The following is a 22,520-nucleotide window of genomic DNA, read 5'->3' on the forward strand; positions in this document are numbered from 1 at the left end:
AGTGCCTGGAGCACCTTTCCCCCAGCCTTCTCCACTGATCTTGGTGTCTGAATAGTTGTTCCTCTCACATATTCTCACTGCACTCTTCTCTGGCCACAATTACTTCTGCACAATAACTTTTTTTTTCTTCTTAAATATGTTATCAGAGGTGCTACCACCACTGATGGTTGGATTTGCCTTGGCCAGTGGTGGATCCATCTTGGACCGAGAAGGAACTGGTTGTGTTGGACATGGGGGAAACTTCTAGCAGCTTCTCAGAGAAGTCACCCCTGTAGTCCTCCCACTACCAGGACCTTGCCACATAAACCAAATTACCAATGGAGATGCTGGTTGCAGCCCACTGTGGTCCAAGAGAGCTCAAAGGGCTTCACTCAGGACCGCTGTTCATAGGGTTGTGAGATGACCAGCTTTAGTCATCCCAGCCACAGTCCAAGAGTTTTAACTAGAACTTTCCTCAAAGAAGTCCAATAGCAACAACATTGTTCCACTGAGGCTGTTATTCAGACAAAAATAAGGTTTCAAGGCTATTAATTAGAAAACTGGAGTCTGTCAGGCAACAGAACAAATAGTGTTTCTGATAAGTTTAAGGGGAACTTAACTGCCCAGGAACCATTAGTCAAAGCAAAGGCCTATCAAGAATTCCTTCATATAGAGTGGCAGGGAGGAAATGGGGGGTTGTACACTGCCACATACACGAGGTCACCATATCTTCTGGCATACTGCTGATTGGTGTTTAATTTCAGGACCAAATAGACAAAGGCTTTAGATTAGGCATTTTCTTAGCCACTTTTTCAATGAGATTGCATCCCAACAAATACCATTTGGCTACTGAAGGCTTGAGCTATGGTCTTGAGGCATTACTAGTGTTTTGGGTTTAATCTACGTTAAAAATACAAGCAAACAAACAAAAAAGAATGAGGACTGAGTTGTTTTTACAGGCTCCTGAATGGCTGTATATAGTGTGAAGGTCACAGAAATGAGAGCCTTGAGAAGGTGTTAGAGAGACTTCTTGATGTCTCTCAGCCCAAGATAATGTACATCAGCTGATTTCCAACCTATATGGGAGCCTAAAGCAACGTGAGCCAGCCATAATGTAAGAGGTACACACAGGCAGGCTACACACAGTTCAAGAGACTTTACTCCCCAGCACCTCCCACTCCACACCAGCACACACCCCAAGTCCCTGTTACAAAAAAAAAAAAAAAAAATACTCACGAATACACCAATCATCGTGAATTAATGCCAGACATCCTCTTGGAAACACCAGCTTTGTTTGGAGTCAGTGTGTTCAGGCTGATTCATGTCAACTGTCCTTGGGTGTGCGGGTCTGGTCCAGAGATCACGGAGGGTTGGAAATACTCCCAAATATTGCAGTTGTCAGTAACAGCCCAGACCTGAGTGCCCTTGCAGTCTCATTTTCTCCATTTTGGCTGCTTTAACAAACCTCCTTTGCCCTCCCTCAGCCAGCTGCCCACTGGCCTTGTTCTTAAGAGAAGCAAGCCTAGCCCAGGGTCAGACAAAAACCAAATAGCAAAACACAGCCTAGCTTTCTGTTTGCTCCCCCTGCCAGCAGCCAAATGAAGTGTTTGCAAAAACCTACCAGTTTCAGCATGTTGCTGAATTGCAGCCTAAAAACAGTGTCCCAAACCTCACAGTGCAAACCTGGCATCCAGACAGCTACAAGGCTGTAGGAACTTGGTTCCTATCTCCAAGTGACTTGATTTTCACCAGATCAGGAACAAAGCTTCCAAATAACAGCACTTGGGAATAGGGCCAGGCTTCCCACTAGACCATTTTCTTTTTACACACAACCCTTCCCCAAAACTAAACCAGTTTGTTGCAATGAAAGCATGCTCTCTGTAAGAGTCTGTTGACAAAATCTGGGCCTTTATTCCAATACTGAGAGGAAAAGTGAGTCAAGGGAGCCCTTAATCTTGTTAAGATCTCAGAGGACTCTCAAACATTAATTGGCCTGTCTAGACCAACTCTGTGTCTGGATGCTGTTATTGCAGCCTTTCTTGCAAATGTTGAAGCTAGAGCTTGGGACAACACCAAAAAAATTGAATTTCCGTTCTTTACATTGCATTATCCTATTTCCTGCCGGTAGCCTTTTTTCTTTCAGTTCTTAACAAAAAAGAACACACTTTTGCATTTTTATTGGATTTAGTATTGTTAAGTTTCCATGCTTTGTAGCTTCTGGGGGGAAAAAAAAGCTAGGGCTGTGATTGCCTTAGAAGGAAAATACATAATTATGTTAAAGAGCAAACCTAGGACTAAGGGTGCTTGTCTGACACAAATGTCATCGTGCAAGACAACCATGAGGGAAGGCCCTCTGCTGAGCTCCACAGCAAGGTTCAAGTAAAATCTAAAGAAAACAAAAAGTTCTGAATGAGGCAGAATTTTCCACCAGACCACGGTCCATGGGGGATTCTTTCTGGAGAAGAGGATGCCTCATTTATCCCTGTGGACTGGTGCTTGCCTGGTGCAGTGCTGCAACGCTGGTGGGAAAAGCCAGGGTTTATCTGAAAGCAGATGACTGTGAAGAAACACACCAGCCCACATAGAGCCCCCCAGGTGTCCCCCCTGCAGAAACCCCGGCTGCACCAACACCATCCACAGACCCCAAACATGGGTTAGTCACAGAAGAAATTGATGTCTAACCTTGCAGCAGGGCAGCTGCACCCAGGTAGGGGTGTCCAGCCCATTTGTCTCTGGTAGGGGCATCAGTGCACTTATGCAGAAGCATCCCTCATGAGGCCGGGGGCACCCAAAGGATGTTAATGAGTGTCACACATCTCAGAAATTACTCATAAGTCATTCCAGCGTTGCCAGGATAAGAAATTACATGACAATAAAGCAGTATTATTTGCTTCCTGTTAATTAGCCAGAAAGGTGGTAAATATCAAATACTCATGAGAATCATGTGATGTATACAGATATTCATGGTCCCCTCTCATCTCAACACTATTTTGGTCTTTTTTTTTTTTCTCTGGATGTTTCTGGAAGTGGGTTGTCTTGAGAATCCTCTAGGATATGACAGCACACTGAGGGCAATCTAAATGTGCAGCACAGGAAGGAAAAGCAGCAGCTATGCCTCTCTGCTTCATTAATCACTGTCATATCCTTTGCCCTACAGTGGTTCAGAGAGTTGGTATGACAGCTCTGGCTGCAGCAGCATTCACCTTTCTAGCAGAGCAGAAAATGAAGGGTAGATCCACACATTCCCCTGTGCCTTCACTAGGCATGTGACCAGAGCTTAACTGGGAGGTGCATGATCTGCATGTGGCAGCCAAGTAACTCGAAAATCTCTTCTGGTCAGAGGCAGAGGTTCAACCTGGTTATAGAGAGGGTGAAAAGTGACCCACTGCTCCTCTGTAGCACACCTTGTAAGGAAAGCCAAGGTTGTGTCTTCTTCTCTTGCCCTGTTGGTGACTGGGAGAAGGTTCCCTGTCTTCCTCTGCTCCAGTAGACAAGACTGGTGCTGACAGATGCCTGAAACACATCACTGGCATTTGTGTGACCTGTAGTCAGCCATGCACGTGGGTACCACCTGCCAGTGGTCGCCCTGCTCAAATGGACAGACTCATAAGCCCCATATACATGTTGGCCAAGCAGCTGTGAAACCTTTATGAAATAGATGACACCTGCCACCACTGTGGATGTGACAACATCCACAACATCTCTTCCGCACAGATGTAGCAGTGCCTTGAGATGGCTGATGGATAAGTGTAAGACTAGAAGGGACCTCCTCTGTCCTGGAGCTCTGGCTATGTGGTTTCTCAAGCCTACCTGTCATTCCATGAATCACAACCATCTCCAAGCTTGTGGAAAAGGCAAGAGTGCATGTCTCATGAGGTAGCCAGCCAGTGTTGTTTCTTCCTGTCTGCTTTAGGGCATCTCAGCACAAGTCCTCAACTTATTTTGATCTGGCTAGCAATTTTAGTTGCTCTGTTTTCAAATACTTTATTATAGGTGCCTTAAAGGATAGTAAGTTTTTCCAGGATGTGATGACCATCTTCCCACCCATCCCTGCATAATTTGCACATCTAAAAATATAATTGCTTTGAAAAATGTCAGCTGGACAACTTCTGCAGTGTAAACAGAGGCTCTTCAGCATCACCTATTCAGGCACAGAAATGCAATTGCATGTTACTTTTGGAAACTGGAGCTTGTGCACATCTCTCTTCAGTGAATATCACAATTCTGTTAAAAGAGCATCTAGGAAATGTTTTTTAAACTTGGCTCCATACGCCCACACAACCATTCCCTCACCTGAGCCAGCACCAAGAGATAAACACTCTCGTTTTTGGGTAAGAAAATGAGACACTGAATGGTTTATGGATGTACTGCATTTGCAAGGCAAGTTTGTCATAGTGGCGGAGGGGAACAGTCTACAGGGACAGCTTCAGTAAGAAGCTGCTAGAAGCTTCCCCCACGTCCCCTGGAGCCAATGCCAGGCGGCTCCCGGATGGACCCCTGCTGCTCAAGGCCAAGCCCATCAGCAGTGGAGGTAGCTCCTCTGGGGTAATAGATTTAAGAAGTGAAAAAAGTTACTGTGTAGGAGCCACTGCAGCCAGAGAGAGGAGTGAGAATTTGTTAGAGAAGCAACTCAGTGGTGAAGGTCAGTGAAGAAGAATGTGAGGGAGGTCCTCCAGGGGCCTGTGGTAAAGACCGTGGTGAGGCAGGCTGTTCTCCTGTAGCCCACAGAGGTCCACAGTGGAGCAGGCATCCACCTGCACTCCTGGAAGAATCCAGGCCAGAGAAAGAGTCTGAGAAGACCTCCCCCTGCGGAGGAAGGAGCAGCAGAGATGTGTGCTGAAATGAGTGCAGCCCTCCCCATGCCCCTTCATTGCTGGGGGATGAGGTAGAGAAACTGGGAGTGAAGGTGAGCCCAGGAAGAAGGGAAAGATGGTGGGGTTTTTTAGCATTTGGTTTTATTTCTCATTACCCTACTTTGATTTGATTAGTAATAAATTCAATGGATTTCTCAAAGTTGAGTCTGTTTTGCCTGCGACAGTAATGTCAGTGATCTCTCCCTATACTTATCTCAAACCACAAGCTTTCCATAACATTTTCTCTCCCCTGTCCACCTGAAAAGGGGAGTGATAGAGTACCTTTGAGGGACATGTGGCATCCAGCCAGCCAGGGCCAACCCACCACAGTGGACCACAGAGGTAACCATACAGCTGCATTTTAAAAGTCTCATCAACCCCCCACACCAGAGACAGCCATGGTGCAAGGGCAGAAAGCAGTGCTGAGGAGCACCTTGCAGGAGGGATGTGATGCTATCGCAGGGATAAGTGATGCAAAGGCCCTGAGACATCCTGGGATGGAGGCCCAAAGCCAGTTTGCCTTTCTCTTTCCATCATTTTTTCCTTCATGCTGCTGCCAGCTCCTTTATTACACCTGCTAAAATCTCTCCAGACACTAGATCACCCATTGCAGGGTCACAACTGGAGCACGCACGGAGATCCTAAGAGAGATAATACTCTGAAACTGGTGAAGATGCCCCAATGCCCAACATCCATTCTGGTTTTTGGAGCAGAGAGCACCACAGTGGCACTCAGAGTTTAGGACCCTGTGGCCAAATTTATCTCTGTAGTGGCCCAGGGAGTGTGCAGCATGGGAGAGATGGGAGTATGTGAGCTCCACACCTTCCTGATAAGGCCCTGAACAACTTGCAGCATACAAATCACATCTTGTATTTCTAAATCATACCTGGCAAATGCACCAATGCTGAAGGTCAAAGTCTCTACAGAAGAAGAAATGCCTGGAGGACCCACATCTGGGTTGCTCAGCCTGCTGATTGTGCAGGTAGGTGGAGGTTTGTGAAGCAGATTCAGAACTACATAGAAATTTTGCTTCCATAAGAAGAGATACAAAGCATAGTGAGGAGAAGGGGAAAAAGCCCTAGGACAGGTCAAGAATTAAGAAAAAAACAAGGCAGGAGAGTGGGTGAAGCTTAAAGGGAGAGAAAGAGAAACAAAGCAGAACAGCTTTGGATATCAGATAGTCAAAAGCAAGGTCTGTCACTGGTACCAGTTTGTAATCTGAATGTGATGCAAAGCAAAATGAACTGAAGCTCAGTTATCTCCATGCCCCCTCTCACATGCTGCTTCCTGTGAGCAGCACAGTGTGGTCTGCCACATCCAGCTGCCAAAAGGCACTGGACCCACACACTGATCAGGAGATCAGAATTCGGCTTGATGCGAGGACACCTGAATAGTGCCAGTCAGAACGAACACTTCAGGAAACCACAGGAGCCCACACTGGTGCAGGGGGACTTTTTTCTGTCTGTGGTCAAGCCTTGAGAAGGCAGCTAAAGGATAGTTACAGCTTGCAACTTCTCTACATTGCTTTACTAAGCATCTGTGTGTGACGTCAAAGCTTTTAACACAAACGTGTTAGTTCACTGATAACACACCAACCCATTGTATTTCATTCACAAACTTGTATTTAAGATGAAGAAAATTATTAGCACCTGGCAGACTCTCCTAATGAATACTGAGCAGGACCTGCCAGTCCTTAGGTGGGCTGTGTTGATTTCCTGGGAACCTGCCCACACAGCAAAGAGCAGACTCATCTGGGGTGAAATACATACATTAGTCATTTCCAGGAACTAATTTCAATTTCAGATAAACTCTAAATGAAAAGCACTAGACCCAATCCCTGGTGTATTGGGTTTATGTCTGAAGGTTTCGGTAGCAGAAGGGCTGCAGGGGTGGCTCATATGAGAAGCTACTGGAAGCTTCCCCCAGGTCCAATGAAGCCAATGCAAATCAGCTCCAAGATGGACCCACCACTGGCCAAGGGGGAGCCCATCAGCATCTGTGCTAGCACTTCTGGGGCAACAGATTTAAGAAGGCACCGGTGAAGAAGAAGAGGGAGGAGGTCCTCCAGGCACCAGAGCAGAGATTCCTCTGCAACCTCTGGTGAATACCATGGTGTGGCAGGCTGTCCCCCTGCAGCCTGTGGGAGTTCACAGTGGAGTGGGACCATCAGGACCAGCAGCCTGTGGAGGATTTCATGTCCAGAGCAGGGGGCATGCCCAAGGGAGGCTGTGACCCCATAGGAAGCTCACACTGGAACAGGCTTCTGGCAGAACCTATGTGTGGTCCCATGGACAGAGGAGTCTGCACTGGAGCAGGTTTGGTGGCAGGACTTGTGAACCCCCAGGCTGGAGAAGTCTGTCCCTGAAGAACAGCACCCCAAGCAAGGGACCAATGCTGGAGCAGTTCACGAAGAGATGCCGCCTGTGGGAAGGACCCACATCGGAGATGTTTGTGGAGGACTGTCTCCCACAGGAGGGACTCCGCGGTGGAGCAGGGAAGGAGTGTGAGGATCCCTTCCCCTGTGGAGGAAGCAGTGGCAGAAACGATGTGCGATGAGCTGACTGCAGCTCCCACTCCCCATTCCCCTGCGCCGCTGAGGGCTAGGAGGGAAAGAAAACCGGGGCTGAAGTTGTGACCAGGAAGAAGGGAAGGGTGGGGGAAAGGTATTTTAAGGTTTATTCCTGTTTCTCCTTATCTTACCTGTGACTTAACTGGTAATAAATTAAATTCATTTCCCCAAGCTAAGACTGTTTTGCTTGTGACAGTAACAGCAGAGTGATTTCCCTATCCTTAACTCACAAAACTTTTGTTATCATTTCTCTACCCTGCCCAGTTTGGAAGGGGGAGTGACAGAGTGACTTTGGTGGCCAGCCAAGGTCAACCCACTACAACTGGAAGCAAAACACACACCAACCATTTTGTCCTCCATATACACACCACATATGCACTTATTCTTCATGACTTGCTTCCTCAAAGACATCTTCACAGGCGCACCAACAGCTGGTTCTGACACACCAGCATTTGTCTACAATCAGGCCAAACCAGCAGATATTCTCCCCAGATAAAAAGCTGTGAAAATGCACATATCCCCAAGAAGGAAAAAAATTCTCATCTCCTCTCCAGGAGTCTGTTGGTCTCCCACTCTGCAGACACCCAGCACAAGCAAAGTGCTGCATTTCAGCTTCGTGGTTTGCTACAGCCTTGGAATTCTCTTTCCCTCTTTGGACACAGCTGCTTTCCAGCTCAAGCACCTTGCAATACTCCTTGGCATTTACCCTCCTGCTCCCCAAAGTCACAGTAGAGGACATTGGGAGCACATAGATCCACCAGCATCCCCTAGGAAAATGAAGGATCCTCTAAAAAAAAGTCAGGACTCTCTAGAAAGGAAAAAAACACATCAAGCACACAACATCAAGCACACCTCTCCAATTATTGAATATTTATTGCAAATGTAATAGGTCAGTTACAAAAGCAAAATATACCAGAAGAGCAAGCTGGAAAGAAAGGGAAAGTACAATTACAGGCTGCTGCTCTGTTGCAGCACTCCCAATTTCCACTGTAAGACATTAGTAAATAACCTGACTTTCCTATGATAAAATCTGATGCTGCTGTGCCTGAAGTTGGTGCCTCTAGCAGTTTCCTCATTCCTGCAACTCTCTGTACCACTCCTTCCTGTTGGACATGATAGAACATCTGTGCCACAGCTGTAGTAATAGTATCCCTGTAGCTGTCCCTTTTACTGACTGACACATTTGAGTGGTCATGAGACTTTAAAGTGGTTTGGGGAGGCAGAAGTTTGTCTTAGATATGCTCACAGGAGCTTGGAGAGGTTAACTTGTGAGAAGGTAGCACAAGCTGCTGGATCTGGTTCCCTGCTCTTTTTTTCCTTCTCCATTTTCTTTGTTCTTCTTTTTCCCTCTCATTTTTGTGTTTCCTCCCTCTCCATTGCATGCCTGTGGGGAAATGGAACATGGATGTTTGTGAGGGTCATGGCACGGCATGAGGTCTCCAAAAATACAGTCCTTTTTACTGGCCTACATCTAAGTGCTGCCAATTAATTCTCTTGAGGGCACCTAAATTTAGACCCACAACTTCCTCTTCCACAGTCCTTCCACACATCCAAGGAGTATAGCAATATAAACTTATTTATTTGGCATGGGGGGGGGCACAAGCATTCATCTACGTTTCCAGAACTTCTGCAAGATAAACTATCTACGGACTGATTTTTTAAGCTTTCATTGCATTTCTACTCTGTCCCTCCTCGGGCCACATTCTCTGACTTTAAGAAGCAAGCAAACCCATGTTCCTGAAGGCCAAAGACGTGTCTTCGAGTACTTCCTGATTCCCTTTGGATTCGTCAAGAGCTATCTATTGGCCACCATCCTATCAAGTGACTCCTGGGTATGACACAGCATATAGCAACTTGTGTAATTTCCTACTTCCCCACAGTCAACTTGTGTACTTTTAGCAGCCACCGTGTGGCGACTTTGGGGAGAGAAATATGTTGCATTTATGGCCGTGAGGAAAGTGGGTGGGAGTGAGGGCACATGAGAAGCTGAGGCCCCCGTGGTTGAGTTTCTGTGTGTGTGGGACAGCTACAGCATTGTTGAGCTAAATAATGAGGCACTCCACAGTTTATAAGAAGGAAAAAAAAAGAAGAAAATAGGATGTGTTTTCTGGGTGGGTAGACTTTTTTTTCCCCATCCAGAGGATCCACATTCCTCTGTATCATTTTTATTATGCACTGTCATGATAGTAATTACTACAGTCTAAGAATCAAGCATAGATCACATACATTATATTACTGTCCAGTTATTTTAGGCATTCATACAACAATCCAACAGCAACATTTTAGACTTCAAACTGCTGTTGATTAGAAGCACAGCAGGAGGAAAATGCCACAGATAGGATTTGAGGAGAGGGGGGCACCTCTCCTCATAGTTCAAAAAGGGTTTACCCATCCACATTCACCTACAGAATGCTGCAGTAAGAATTTATTATCTGGGTGGGTTGTTTCCTGCCTTTGCTTGCACTGGCTTCTGCAAAAGCCACATGACACTAGACTGAGCTGGGGCATTCTGGAGCTGGATTTTGAAGGTAGTCTGGGCTTCTGTATCATTTTATCCTGCTGGGTAGCAGGTGGCAAAGCAAGATGCCATGGCTCATGAGGTTTTCCTGCTTTTCCTTGAGCCAGTAGCCACAGCTGCACCTTCTCAAAACCACACATGGCACATGTACTAGCTGCCTCTGTCTGCCACAAGGCACATGGACACAAGAGCAGCAGGGAGCAGCTGGAAGAAAACCCAAAAGCTGGCAGAAACCACAAAGCCCTCACAGTGCTGCTTCTCACCCACAGATATCTTAGCCACCAAAGAAAAAAAGGGGACGCTCACGGCATCAAATAGGCAGGGGAAGAAGCAGAAAGAGCAGCACTGGAAATGCTTCAGGTAGGTAAAACCAGATCTGGAAATGGCTAGGTGGGACATGACCTGCTGAGGTGCAACTAAAGTTGCACCTAACAAGCAGTGAGAAGAGCAAAGGGGATGCAACTACAGGGCCAGAAAAGAGCCTAGTGGTTCTGCAGCTGTAGTAAGCTACACACTTAGTGTACTTGCAAAATACAAACTGACTTATTTCAGCGTCCACCATAAAAAAGCAATATATCAAGGCACATCCTGTTGAGATGTGTTGATACATGTATCAAGCTAAACTGTCTTTTGTGTTCTTTTTATTGAAGAAGCATGTTTTTTATTCAAGACCTACACTAAGTCTTTCCATCCTCTACTCATCTGCATCCCAGAGCAAACCTTCCACAGGCTGGTAACCTGCAGAAACACCCCATTCGTCACACACCTGGCACCAAGTAACCCAAAACCTAATATCACCTACTCCAAAATGAAATCCTACCAGCCCAAGGGAAGGAAGGAAGGACTGCGGCAGCCCTGTTCTGCACTCGTGCAGTCTGTGCGGGCAGCGGTGCACCAGCATGTGGTAGAACAAAGGGTATCTCCAAAACAGAGAGAAATAAACTAGGTAAATGGGAATTTAACGTTTCACGACAGAGTCCCCTCGGCAGGGAAAGCTGAGCTGTTTCTGTGAGGACTCTTTACGCTCCTGGCAGAGTCCCTCCAAGAGGGAAGCTCCGAGAGCTGCTCAGTGTCTCGGCTGGATTCCAGCGTTTACCCGGGCAGGCACCGCTCGTGTCGCTGAGCCCTCTGCGCTGCAGAAAGCCCGCATCCCACAGGGAAACGGCGCCGCTCCGCGCCTTCGGCAGTGGGAAGGAAAAACAAGAAGGGAAAAAAAGGAGAAAGACAAACTGTTCCCGTGCCTAACTCCTGCCTTCCCGCTCCGCAGCAGCCCTGCCGGGCCCCCACTGTGGGCACCGCCCGCCTCCCTCCTTCCCGTAAGGCGAGCGGGGCGCCGCGCCAGACAGCCGGGCCGCAGGGGGGCAGGGGGAGCCGAGCACTTCCTGCTCATCGTTACACAGCACTTTTCCAGCCTCCACAGGCTCTCCTCTCTGCTGCCGCTGCCGCTGCTGCCTCTCCCAGGCAGCCAGCAGAGATGCACTCCCCCCTCCCTGCCGGGGCTCCGCCGGGTGGGAAGGCGGGCGGAGTTGGGCCCGTGCCCTCCGCCAGCTCCCCCCCACCGTGGGGCCCGTCCCGCTCCCCCATCCCGGGGATCCCTCGGCGCCATGGGGCGGGGAGGGGGGAGCGGGGAGGGAGGCGAGGGCCGGCGCGGCGCATGCGCGGCGCGACACCGGGCATATAAGGGGCAGCCGGGGCGGCGCGGGAGCAGAGCTGGGGCGGCCCGAGCGCGGCGGGAGCACACGGAGAGCGGGCGCGGAGCCTTGGCCACTTGCCTTTAAGCCACCGACCCTCCTTCCCCAGCCGTCACCATGGTGAAGAGCGTGGGCAGCCTGGTGAGTCCGGTGGGCGAGGCGGCCACGTCCTTTCGCCGTGAGAGAGGAGCGTGGTGGGGCGAGCATCACCTTCCCGGCGGGAGGGTGAGCGGGGCGGCAGCGCTGCCGGGGGCAGCTCGCCGAGCGGGGGACCCCGTTCTCCTGCCCCGGGCTCCCGAGAGGCCTTGGCCTGCGGGAGATGGCAGTGAAAGCGCGTGTGCCGCCCGGGCAGGCGGAGCCCACTCGGCGGGAAAGCGGGGAAATCGCGGCGGGGGGCTCGGTCAGACCACAGGGAGGGGTCAAATAACTGCGCGACCCGAGGCTTCAGGGAATCGGAAAGAGGAGGGAGATGATGTAATTCCACACTACGACAGGTTTGTTGCTCATCGTTCTTTAAAATCTTGACGAAAAGGTTCTGTTTTTCAAGCGGGTAACGGGTACAGCAGCAACAGAAGGAGGGGACGTCGTCTTAAGCTGTACCAGGGGAGGTTTAGGTTGGACATTAAGAGGAATTTCTTCGTAGAAAGGGTGATTAGACACTGGAGTAGGCTGCCCAGGGAGGTGGTGGAGTCACCATCGCTTGGAGGTGTTTAAGGAAAGTGGACGTAGCCCTTAGTGCCATGGTCTAGTTAACAAGGTGGTGTTGGGTCATAGGTTGAACTCGATGGTCTCAGAGATCTTTTCCAACCTAATTGTTTCTGTGATACAGTTCCCTAATTCAGAAGTCCCGGCTTGCCTTATGTACTGCTAGTGTGTAGGGGACCAGGCGACCTTCTAATAGAGATTGGCCTAAGTTCTAGTGTGTTTCCGGGTAGGAGTTCAAGAAAAACATGAATCCAGTTTTCTTGACTTGAAAGGACCTGCTAGAGCCCATTCCCGTACTCAAAAAACAGGAGTTGCTGCTATGAGAAGTATTTCCCTTGCTGTGGTGCTGTCTGACGTTTTCAGTATGCTAATGCAGCACGTCACTGTTTAAATGGTTCTGTGAATACAAATACGTCTGTGGCTCTGAGATACAGAATAGTAATAAAGCCTAAACTAACACATGGAGAATGCTGTGCTGGTGATGAAATAGCATGTGGTCTTGTGCACAGCAGCTGATGTGGTTGATGGACAACAATAGAGTATTTGTTAGCTCTAACTTATGAACCCAAGTCTCAAAAAATATTCTTTGTGAAAACTTTGCGAACTCTTCATTTCAGGAAAAGTTTTGTTGGACTAGTCTTGCATTTTGAACTTGAACTTTGGTTGATGTGCCAGTTTAATCTCATTTTGAAGTGTCTGTAAGTGATGCTGTTTGGCATCCAAGTTAGTCTTCTAAGCTGTGCTCTTCTACAGTCAGTTTCATTCATAAATGAAAAGCATGTCAAACCTCCCCCACTGGACTCTGAAGGTGTTAACATCTTACACATGAATATACAAACTAAGACTTGTGACCCCAGCTCAAAAACCTGTGCACAAAGGAAGCTCCTTAAGATAAATGACATGCCTCATAATTCAGGTCCTGGAGATGGAATGGTATGTGAACTCAACCTGTAATTGTTATTCTGGCTCACACCTTTCCCCCCTTTCCCTTTCTCTGTTTATGGAGGTACAGGAGGGGCAAACTTTGAGTAAGGTTGGAGGTTTTTGTTATAGGCAGGAACAGCTTAAAAATGGCAAGTCAATAAACTTGGCTTTGGAGGAAGAACCTGCTCTAAATTAATTAGGCTTCCACTGTCCTCTTAGCTATGATCATTGATTAATAGTCTGCTGTAGTTTAAAGCACAGTTTTGTTGCTCATCCATGGAGAGTGCAGATTCAAAAGTCATGCTGACAACAAGGTTTTAACATCAGCATTGCATAGAGTATTCAAGTACAATGTAGCTGGGATTTCTGGATTAATTCTGGCTTTCAGTAAAGCAGGTTTGTATTCTTCTCTGATACAAAGGAGAAAACCCGTTCTTCTACTATCTGCAAGAGCTTCTGTGAGTGTAAAGCAGTGTGGATGTGACAGATAGCTTGATGTAGCCCCTTTCCCTACACACCTCTTCAGAAACTGACTAGCTTCTACAGAATGGCTACTTTCAGGGTGGTCCCTCTGGAGTACCTGCTAGTGCACAAGAGCTGCACTTGGATTGGTTTGTATGTATCATTGAGATGTGTGAGTACTCTAACTTGTAAGGGGGTTTGCCTGTGGGACATAATGCCTCTTACCGCAGAAGCTAATGGGGTGTATAAACTTAAAAACTGATGCTGCCAAAGCTTTCCTCTTTGTACTAGATGGCTCTCTTGTTATTTAAATTAAAGGAAATACTGAAAACTTGCAGCTTCAGCTACAGGTGATAGTTCTAGACGTCATATCTGCTAGAGTGTTCAGGCAGTTGAACTTTCAGTCTGTTTATGCTAGCTTCTGTATTTACAAAAAAACCCCGCTGAATTATATAGTAACCAGTCAGCTGATGGCTAGGTTTAATCCAGGTTCAAGGGTGACTTGATATGAGTTAAAAAGAATGTTTATAACTAAGTTTTAATCAAATCTGCCAGATGGCATGGACCTATTTTACCTATTGCTGAGAGCAGGAGACTCCTTTCAGCACCATCTGTGGCCACTAGCCTCCATTTGGAGGCATTACCTGGTGCTGGGAATCTCTGATGCACTAGAGGCTTTCATTATTAGAGCTTTTTCTCCTGCTTGGCCCTTGGCAACAGATGCCTGCTACCAACATGTTTGCTGAATGCAGCATGTGCTTTTCTGCTGGAGGACAATACAAGCCAATGAGGTCTTGTCTATGCACAGGGAGGTTGTAGGAAAAAAAATAAAGGCAAAACTGACCAGCTGGCTACCTGAGGTTTCCCCCAGTAAGGGGGAGAAATTGCTGGTTAACAAAGCTGTAAGATCCTCTAATAGTGTGACAAAATGGTCTCATGGTGGGAGGTTCCTCTTCTGGTAACAGATTATTTGGTTTTTCATATGAAAACTTGCAACTTCACAATTAACACAAAAGACAACTATAGAAGTCAGTTGGACAGGTCAAACAGCTTCTTTGCCCCTCTACTGTGTTCTTTTCTCTGGGGAAATTAAGTTCTCTGGCAAAACCTCCAGAACTTCTCACTAGTTTTAATATCTTTTTAACTTGGAAGGGTAACGCCTTTGGACCCAGCATCTCTTTTCACTCCCACAGCAATTTTAGCTGATACTAGAGATGACTTGCAGGGTGACATCTTATTTGTAGTCAGGACCAGGTCACCAGTGGTCAATGGTGTGTGACTGACTGTAGTTATGATGCCCTCCCACTTTTCCTGTGTTCTGTGCAGTGGCAAACCTGAGGTACGTGGGCATATGAAGAACACATCCCAGTGCTGGGCTTCCTTTATCAGAATACAGTAATTATGTAGCTGATTAGAAGACTTAAGGGTTAAAAGAGGATAGTCTAACTGGCAGGTCTAGGAAGTGGAATCAGTAAAGAGCTGGTGATGTTACAGTGCAGAGGTGTGCGAAGCTATACCAAAAATCAGTAGTAGGATTTCAAGGCCAAAAGAGTGAGGTTTGATTGAGGACCTTATGATGTAAGTAGCTGCAGGGAACAGCTACCATGGATTGCTGTATACAGGGACATTAAACACTGTTGGTGGGAATGGGATGCTTTTGGAATTGGGGCACAGGAATGTGTACTGTGTCAGTACAGCAGTGGGGTGATGTAGGGAAGCAGGAAAACTTAACTGTTTCCATTTCTTTCAGAATAAGAGTAGGTGGTGTGCAGTGTTACTACTGATCTTGTAGCAGAGTAGACTGTGACTGTCCAAGATGCAAGGATGGAAGAACCAACATCAATGGAGCCTGTACCTCTGAAGAGAATTACATGGGGAGGGGAAAAGTCTGTTAACAGGGAGACATAATAATTCTATGTGAAGTCACAGGAAGTTGTGAAGATTTTCACATAGGATTGATTATATGTAAGAATGCTCATGCAGGACCTCTGCTTGCTTCTTAAATATACTCATGTCCAGTCTGACCACGTGCACTCTTGACTCCTCACCTGCATGGCATTCTATAATGGGAGGAATAGCCTACTAGAATCAAGTGTTGACTTATTGTGACTGATTGCAGAAGTTGATCTTAATTAATTAACTCCTGCACTGCAAAACAAACTACTGTGTGTATCTGGGAGTAACCACATTGTTTTCAGTTAGCTGTCGCTGATAGAACTCCAATGCCTTGGTCTGTTAAGCTGGGGGAGTAAAGCAGCTGTCTTTTGTGTGCATAATCTGAAATGAAGTTTATATTAACAGCTCTCCTGAAGCTTGACTGCCATGAGAACAAAGCTGAAAATTGTTATGGTGGCTTGTAATTTCTTTGAAAAAGACACTGTCAGGAACTAGTTGATCAGCACTTTCTGCTTCTGCGTGAGATACTTGTTTGCCTCTTGATAGCATGCGAGTATTTATTGCTTTTAACATCTTTCATTTCTATTAAAAACATCCACTTTTTGACCAGAAAACATGAGTAATGACATGTAATGATGCTGAATTCCAAGGAACATTGTCCAGAAATGATTGGTGTGACTAAGTGCAACATACAGACTTGAAGACTCTTAATTAAGTATTGGGTGTTTACTTCTGTAGACTGTATGTGTAGCATTGCTTTGGCTAGTGATGTTACATGTGGGTTCACTTGGCAAAATAAATAAATGTCCTGTGAGGTTGCTTTGGAAAACATGCTGTAGAGTAAACCACTCAACATCATTTTAGTGTTAGCCGTTGATTGGAAAAAACATCAAACTGGAGGAGTGTGCGAAGGTTTGTCTGTGTCCTTTTCAAATTCTGCAGAGGAAAGTCTGTCTCAGAAGAAAATGGAAGTCTTCCTTCCAAGACAGAAATGAGAAAATGAATTATTAAAAACTGTAAGGATTACATTTTGGGGATAACACAGAGCTATCAGAGCTAAGCATTGTAACTAGAGAATTTCTAGCTTGTGTTTCCACAATTCAGTGAGTTAGACTGAGCATTGTGGTAGTTTTCTAACTTAAGACTCATAAGATACTGACTGATGCTAGCACTGATGAAAGCAATTCATACTGAAGCCCTTACATGATGGTACAGATAACCCAGTTAAGTGTTTAAAGAGCTACCATAATGTGTTAGGGCTGAGAGCTAGCAAGCATTGAGATCTACATCCTTTAGGAAAGGAGGGGGAAATTATGTGTGGTTTTTTTTGTTTATTTGTAGACTGAATTTGAGGCGGAACTGAAATCTGCTGGCGAGAAGCTTATTGTAGTCGATTTCTCTGCTACCTGGTGTGGACCATGCAAAATGATCAAGCCTTTTTTCCATGTGAGTAGTTCTTCTTTTTTTATTTCTGCATTAAATCGTATATAAATGTTTTTGTGTTGCTTGACAATAACACGGAGGAAAGTACCTTTTGCCACATGTGATTGCCAGCATTTTCTGGAAAAAGGGAGAAGTTGCAGAAGTATCTACTATTAAAACTATCAGCTTAAGTAGACTGACCTTCTTCAGTATAGCTGGGAGCTAAAGTGTGGTTTAGCTGTCCTAATGCTTACATGAATTTCAGATCCATAGGGACCTGCCAGTTGCATTGTCTCAAGAGTGAGATACAGAGAGGAAACAATACTTATCCTTCTGTACACAGTTATGAAATTACTCCAGCTGTGTTTAGGTGGCAGTGTCATCTCCTGGTAAAGTGTAAGATAAGCTGTATCATCTTTTGGTGATCAGCTGAAGGCTGCAAGAGCAGGCTTTTCACCTGTGTCTTGGGATATTTGAGTCTTGGTGGGGAGTACGTTTGGAGAAGTCTCAACAGGCTACTCCAGAAAGAATCTGGAGCAGAAAAGAAATTTTTGCTCTGGTCAGTAAAACAGCTGCTTTATGGTAACAAGGCATATTTCAATGGGGGGTTAAGCAACACCAGCTTTATAATATATACGAATGTGTCTTTTAAAAGAAAGCTTTCCTGGAACAGGAAACAGTGTAACTGCATAGTTTTTTATTTATTTCATTTTAGAGCTTGGGTGAGAAGTATGGCGATGTGGTGTTCATAGAAATTGATGTGGATGATGCCCAGGTAAGGTCTGGGGTGGTGCTGAGGGAGGACAGCTATGGAGTTCCACACAAGTGACAAAGGAGAACTCTTTTTGTGATATCCTCACACATACTGAAACAAAACAAGAGATTACTTAAACTTAAAAATGAGACATAGGGCTTTGGCTGGAAAGAATTATTTTATTTTTATTTTTTTTTTAGAGAACACCTGAACAGAACAAACTGCCTTGGTTATCAGCACACTTGAAGTCCTATGGACTGTGTTAGATAACTTGGGAACACTGACCTTTTGCTTTGGCAGGGAGTGTTAGTCTAAGGCCTTAAGCTGCTTTGATGCAATCTTCACTAAACCTACTGGTTCAGAACTGTCTGATGGTCTGTCTTGTCTTTCCGCTGGTCTTGGCACTGTTTCCTCTTTCATTAAAAATGAAATTAAATCTTGAATTAAGTGCAATAAAATGTCTGCTGTATTGCAGTTCCAGCAGTATCAAATATGGACTTGAAAAATGTCAGGTTAAAGCACAAGAGTTGCCATAGGGCTTTTGAGCCTTCCAAACAGTCACATCTGTTTTTGATGCAGAGGGCTGTTTTTCTCCAGAGTATAGGTATAGGCAATGTGGTTTTGGTATTGCATGAATTAAATGTCAAAGAGGGGATCTTTCAGGTTTACCTCAAGGAGATGTTAGCACTGCACTAGTTTTGCTAGTGAGGGACTAATAGAAGTGCTTTTGTTTTATCTTGAGCAGTAATAGCTTTGCCCTATCACCTAAACAGAAGTAAGCTAGTGGATTTTTTAATTTAACATCCTTGAGAATATTGGGTTTTTTGTCTCTTCCAGGATGTTGCTTCACACTGCGATGTGAAGTGCATGCCAACGTTCCAGTTCTACAAGAATGGAAAGAAGGTAGGTTCTTCTCTTTTGGAAATGCAGCAGGCAAGCTAAGCACTTGAAAGAAGATTGGGAATAGTCTGCTGTCCCTTGATAATGTCTCTGGGGCACCACTAGCACTAAGACACTCCTGAAAGCAAGCAAGTTCATCTTAGCACCGCATCAAATGTAACGTGGGCCAGCAGCAGACTGGTGATCCACACTGTATTGTTTACAGGTAGTGAACTGAACTAGTGTTACAGGTCAAACTTACAGGCAGAGCTTCATTAGAGATAGTAGAGTGAGTGACATGTCTGGATTAAACCTGCTGGTCTGTCTGCCTAGCACCTTGCTTTTTACTTCATAAGTATTTGTTCTCCAGTGTAGCTCCTATTCAAGCAGAGATATAACTACAGGTGCCTATGGAATCCCACCCAAACAAAAGTCTCTAACCTGGTTGAGCTTATATACAGCAAACAACTGTTTGGATTATTTCACATGGGGTCTGTGTAACTTGTGAAGTGAAGGTCCTGTCCCTGTCAGGGGACTGAGGAGATCTCTTGTGCCTACTCTGCCAAGAGGTGGATGAGGTAGGATGCAGATCATGCTCTGACAGCGTAGTGCAGGGTAGTTTGAATAGCTCTCTGCCTGAACTGAAGAATTGTTGAGCTAAATGTGTTGTATTGGGCTTTTAGTTTGCCAAGTAAGAGAGGCTTTTCCAAAGTAAAACAGCTCTTGGGTGTAAGTTCTGTGGCTGAAGACAATGGAATTGTACCTTGGAAAGTGAATGTCAGATGTTGGGTAACTTTCAGTTTAATATGGGGCCAAGTCATGACTAATTATGAGCCTTTGACAGTTCTCTTAGGGTGAACTTCCACAACTTCGTGATGTAGTTGGAAGAATTGAGATTAGTGTGACAGTCTGTGTGTGGCTTTTTTTCATTAAGCAAGCAGTTTCATGGCTTGTAGTGTAGTTCTGCTCTGTACCTTGAGCCCCTCTTGCTGCAGGAACACAGCTGCTGCTTTTGAGATGTGAATGTTGCCTTTCTCTTTTTGCCATGGAAGTTGCAAGAAGGATAATTGTCACAGGAGAAGCCAGGCTCAGGGATAGATCATTTGGAACAGTACTTCCAGAATTTGATTGGTAGGGTCCTGAGCAGCACAAGGTAACTTTGAGCTACCTGTGATAAGTAGTGACCTTCAGAGTCTCTTCCAGACTCTATTTGAGTCTTAGACAACATTGATTTAGGATCAGTGGTAGTCTGGAAGTGATTGTTGATAGGCTTTTGTTCCAACTTTTGCACGAGTTGAATGGGAAATAAATAGATGAACATCTGAAAAATACTCCCTGTTTCAAGGTTGGAAAAAATTTTAGTTGTAGCAAAGTTGAATAGATGTGTATGTGACTGGATGCTATGCAACTAAAGTTATAAAGTGTTGAATGCAACAGTTCTAAAAATCAGTCTCTCTTTGCAGGTGCAGGAGTTCTCTGGGGCCAATAAAGAGAAGCTGGAAGAGACCATTAAAAGTCTAGTCTGATCTCCAGCCATGGAGACAGTGAAGCATGACTGCTTCGGCTAAATTATAGCCTGTAACTTTTCTACTTTAAAAAAAAAGCAAACTAAACAAGCTAGCTAGGTTAAGTGGTGGACATTCTCCTCTTGATCTATATAAATGAGTACAATAAAGTGTAAATTCTTCACTTTTGGATATTGCTGTGTGTTTCAATTAAAATGTGAGGGATTTCATAATATAAATAAGGTGCCACTTTTGCTGTGTTAAAGGAGTACTCTGGATACAAAGACTTTTGTCAAAGGCAGCCTGGTCTATTGCTGGGGGTGGAAAATTGTCTTGCATGAGATAGTAATGACAGTTGCTTTAGGTAGTCACCAGGCTATAATGTGGTTTAGAAATAGAGAAATGCGAGTCAGAGAAAAAAGGGTGGTCACTGGGTGGAATAGGTTTTCTTTTACCTGTTTTTAGTTAAAAGACTCTTAAAATTTTTCAAGCTTATTTCAGACTTCAAAGCTAAAACTTGTCTTTCCAGAGCATAATACCAATCTTACCATGGAAGTGCAAGGTAGGAGCTGCTGCCTTTATGCCTTTTCAGTTTTGCCTTGTCACTTGTGTACGTTCTGTATTATTAGTAACAAAGTGTGTTTAGTCTGAGTTGGGCTGCTTTGTTCCTAGGCAATAGTCTGGAACAAATGACTGAAGAAGTAAAATTTGCAATGCCTTAACTCAAGAGAATTTAGATTTATATATTTTCGTATCAAATAATTTTCACTTGATTGCACTGCCGCATTCTTACAACATATTGGACACTGTGTTGAACAGTAAACTGGAGTCTGTGGTCCTTCAAACCTGAATCAGGCTGTCTAGAGGAATGCTGACTTGCCAGCCTTCTTATACCTGCCATTCACCTACTCTTGGGACTGTTACCAAGGAGAACTGCTGTGGTTTTTCCACTGTATCAAAATGGCTTCCTTGCTGGCTTGGGTGTTGTCCTGTACAAGAATTCAATAAATAGGGGAGCAGGGCTGTAGCTAGCAGCTATCCTGATGCTGTGGGTAGGGCTTGGTGAGCTGTGCTGCTCACTAAGTATCACTCACTGAAAAGTGAGACTTCCTGCTGCATATGCAGGAGATGTGGAATGTGTGAGCCTCTTTGTGGTAGTGAGCTCACATGTGACTCAGCCTTACACTCAGTTCACAAGCATGCATGAATTTCTTCATAGCTCTTTAAGCTTCAACAGGGGGACCTTCAACAACTTGTTGTATATGTTCCCAATTAGAAACAAGATTTTTCTAGTCCAAGAAGTGACCACACCCTTTACTTGAGGATGAACCATCAAGGATCTTCTTGGATGTAAGCTCTAGGTTGTGATTATGCAATGAGAAGGATATGCAAAATGTTCTCCATACAGCTCTGGCTATTTGACTAAGAGGAGTGCAGCTCTATGTTTGAATGGCTGTTCAAAGGTAAAGGGGAAACCACTACCCCCCAGATTTGTGAGGAGAGTATAAAATGAAGCTGGTGAAGGAATGTATTATTGACATCACAGCATCTGAAAAACAAGCATTGCTTTTGAAAGCAGTTTCTGCATGGCTGACTTAGTCCCTCTGGGCAGTAGCTGGGAGCAAGAAAGGTTTAAACAATTCTTGCTGAAAGTTCCAGGTGAAGTTCAGTAGTTTGCCCCAGCACCCTGCTTCATCCTTAAGAAAGAAAGAAGCTACTTGAGTGTGCTGCAACAAAAAGTATTTCTGCTGAGGTGAGGCCAGACCACATTGTTGCCTATTACAACAGGGGAAAGGTGTAGTCAATGGGACATTACTGCTTGTGTGTTGGGTTTAGCATTTCATTTACTTTCTTAATAAGATGCTCCTCTGTAGTAGCCTTGGAGAATCCAGGTGACAGTGACTTGAAACTCAAGTCATGATTGGAAAGACCAAAACACCTGGGACAGTTCTTGTGTCCCAGGGTGCAAACAGGGGGTGCAAAGCAGTTCTAACAAGGGCAGTGAGTTCAGCTTCCTGTGCTGCAGTATCTTCCCATCCTGAGAACTGGCATGTAAGCATGCTGTGATGAAAATAACTTTGCATCACCTTATTTGAAAGGGGTTCTTTAAGGCTTGGCTTTTTGAGGAATATGCAGTGAAGATATCTGTGTTAAATAGACCTTCACTTTAAAGGAAACAGCAAGCACATGCTCTTAAAATACATAGCTATGCCAGAATTTGTGTTTGAAGTTGATCCTTGTCATTATGGGTGATGGAAAGAAAAGCCTATGCTTTGTTCTGGATATGTGTGAGGAGCCTCACTTCTACAGCAACAGTGCCTCTGCTGGGAGGAGAGAACCCCAGTTCAAGATGGGAACTGGAC

The 22,520-nt window shown here is 45.3% G+C and overlaps 1 protein-coding gene across 1 annotated transcript; it reads left to right on the top strand.

The window, feature by feature from the left end:
• The first annotated feature begins 11,598 nt into the window (after positions 1–11,598).
• Positions 11,599–20,341, top strand: LOC127471861 (thioredoxin). Its single transcript, XM_051789253.1, has 5 exons — positions 11,599–11,751; positions 16,939–17,043; positions 17,735–17,794; positions 18,611–18,676; positions 20,116–20,341. Exons 1-5 carry the CDS (start codon positions 11,728–11,730, stop codon positions 20,176–20,178), a joined length of 318 nt encoding a protein of 105 aa, XP_051645213.1. The 5' UTR covers positions 11,599–11,727; the 3' UTR covers positions 20,179–20,341.
• The last annotated feature ends 2,179 nt before the right edge of the window (positions 20,342–22,520 follow it).

This window comes from Manacus candei, unplaced genomic scaffold (genome assembly GCF_025592945.1).
Source record: "Manacus candei isolate 608988 ecotype Guabito, Panama unplaced genomic scaffold, ASM2559294v1 h1tg000027l, whole genome shotgun sequence".
NCBI lineage: Eukaryota > Metazoa > Chordata > Aves > Passeriformes > Pipridae > Manacus > Manacus candei.

What these genes read in the sequence shown, in the direction of transcription:
- LOC127471861 (XM_051789253.1), top strand. Translation starts at nt 11,728, where the DNA reads ATGGTGAAGAGCGTGGGCAGCCTG. An exon ending in TGATCAAGCCTTTTTTCCAT is followed by an intron (nt 17,044 to 17,734) that starts GTGAGTAGTTCT and finishes ATTTCATTTTAG; the next exon opens with AGCTTGGGTGAGAAGTATGG. An exon ending in TTGATGTGGATGATGCCCAG is followed by an intron (nt 17,795 to 18,610) that starts GTAAGGTCTGGG and finishes TGTCTCTTCCAG; the next exon opens with GATGTTGCTTCACACTGCGA.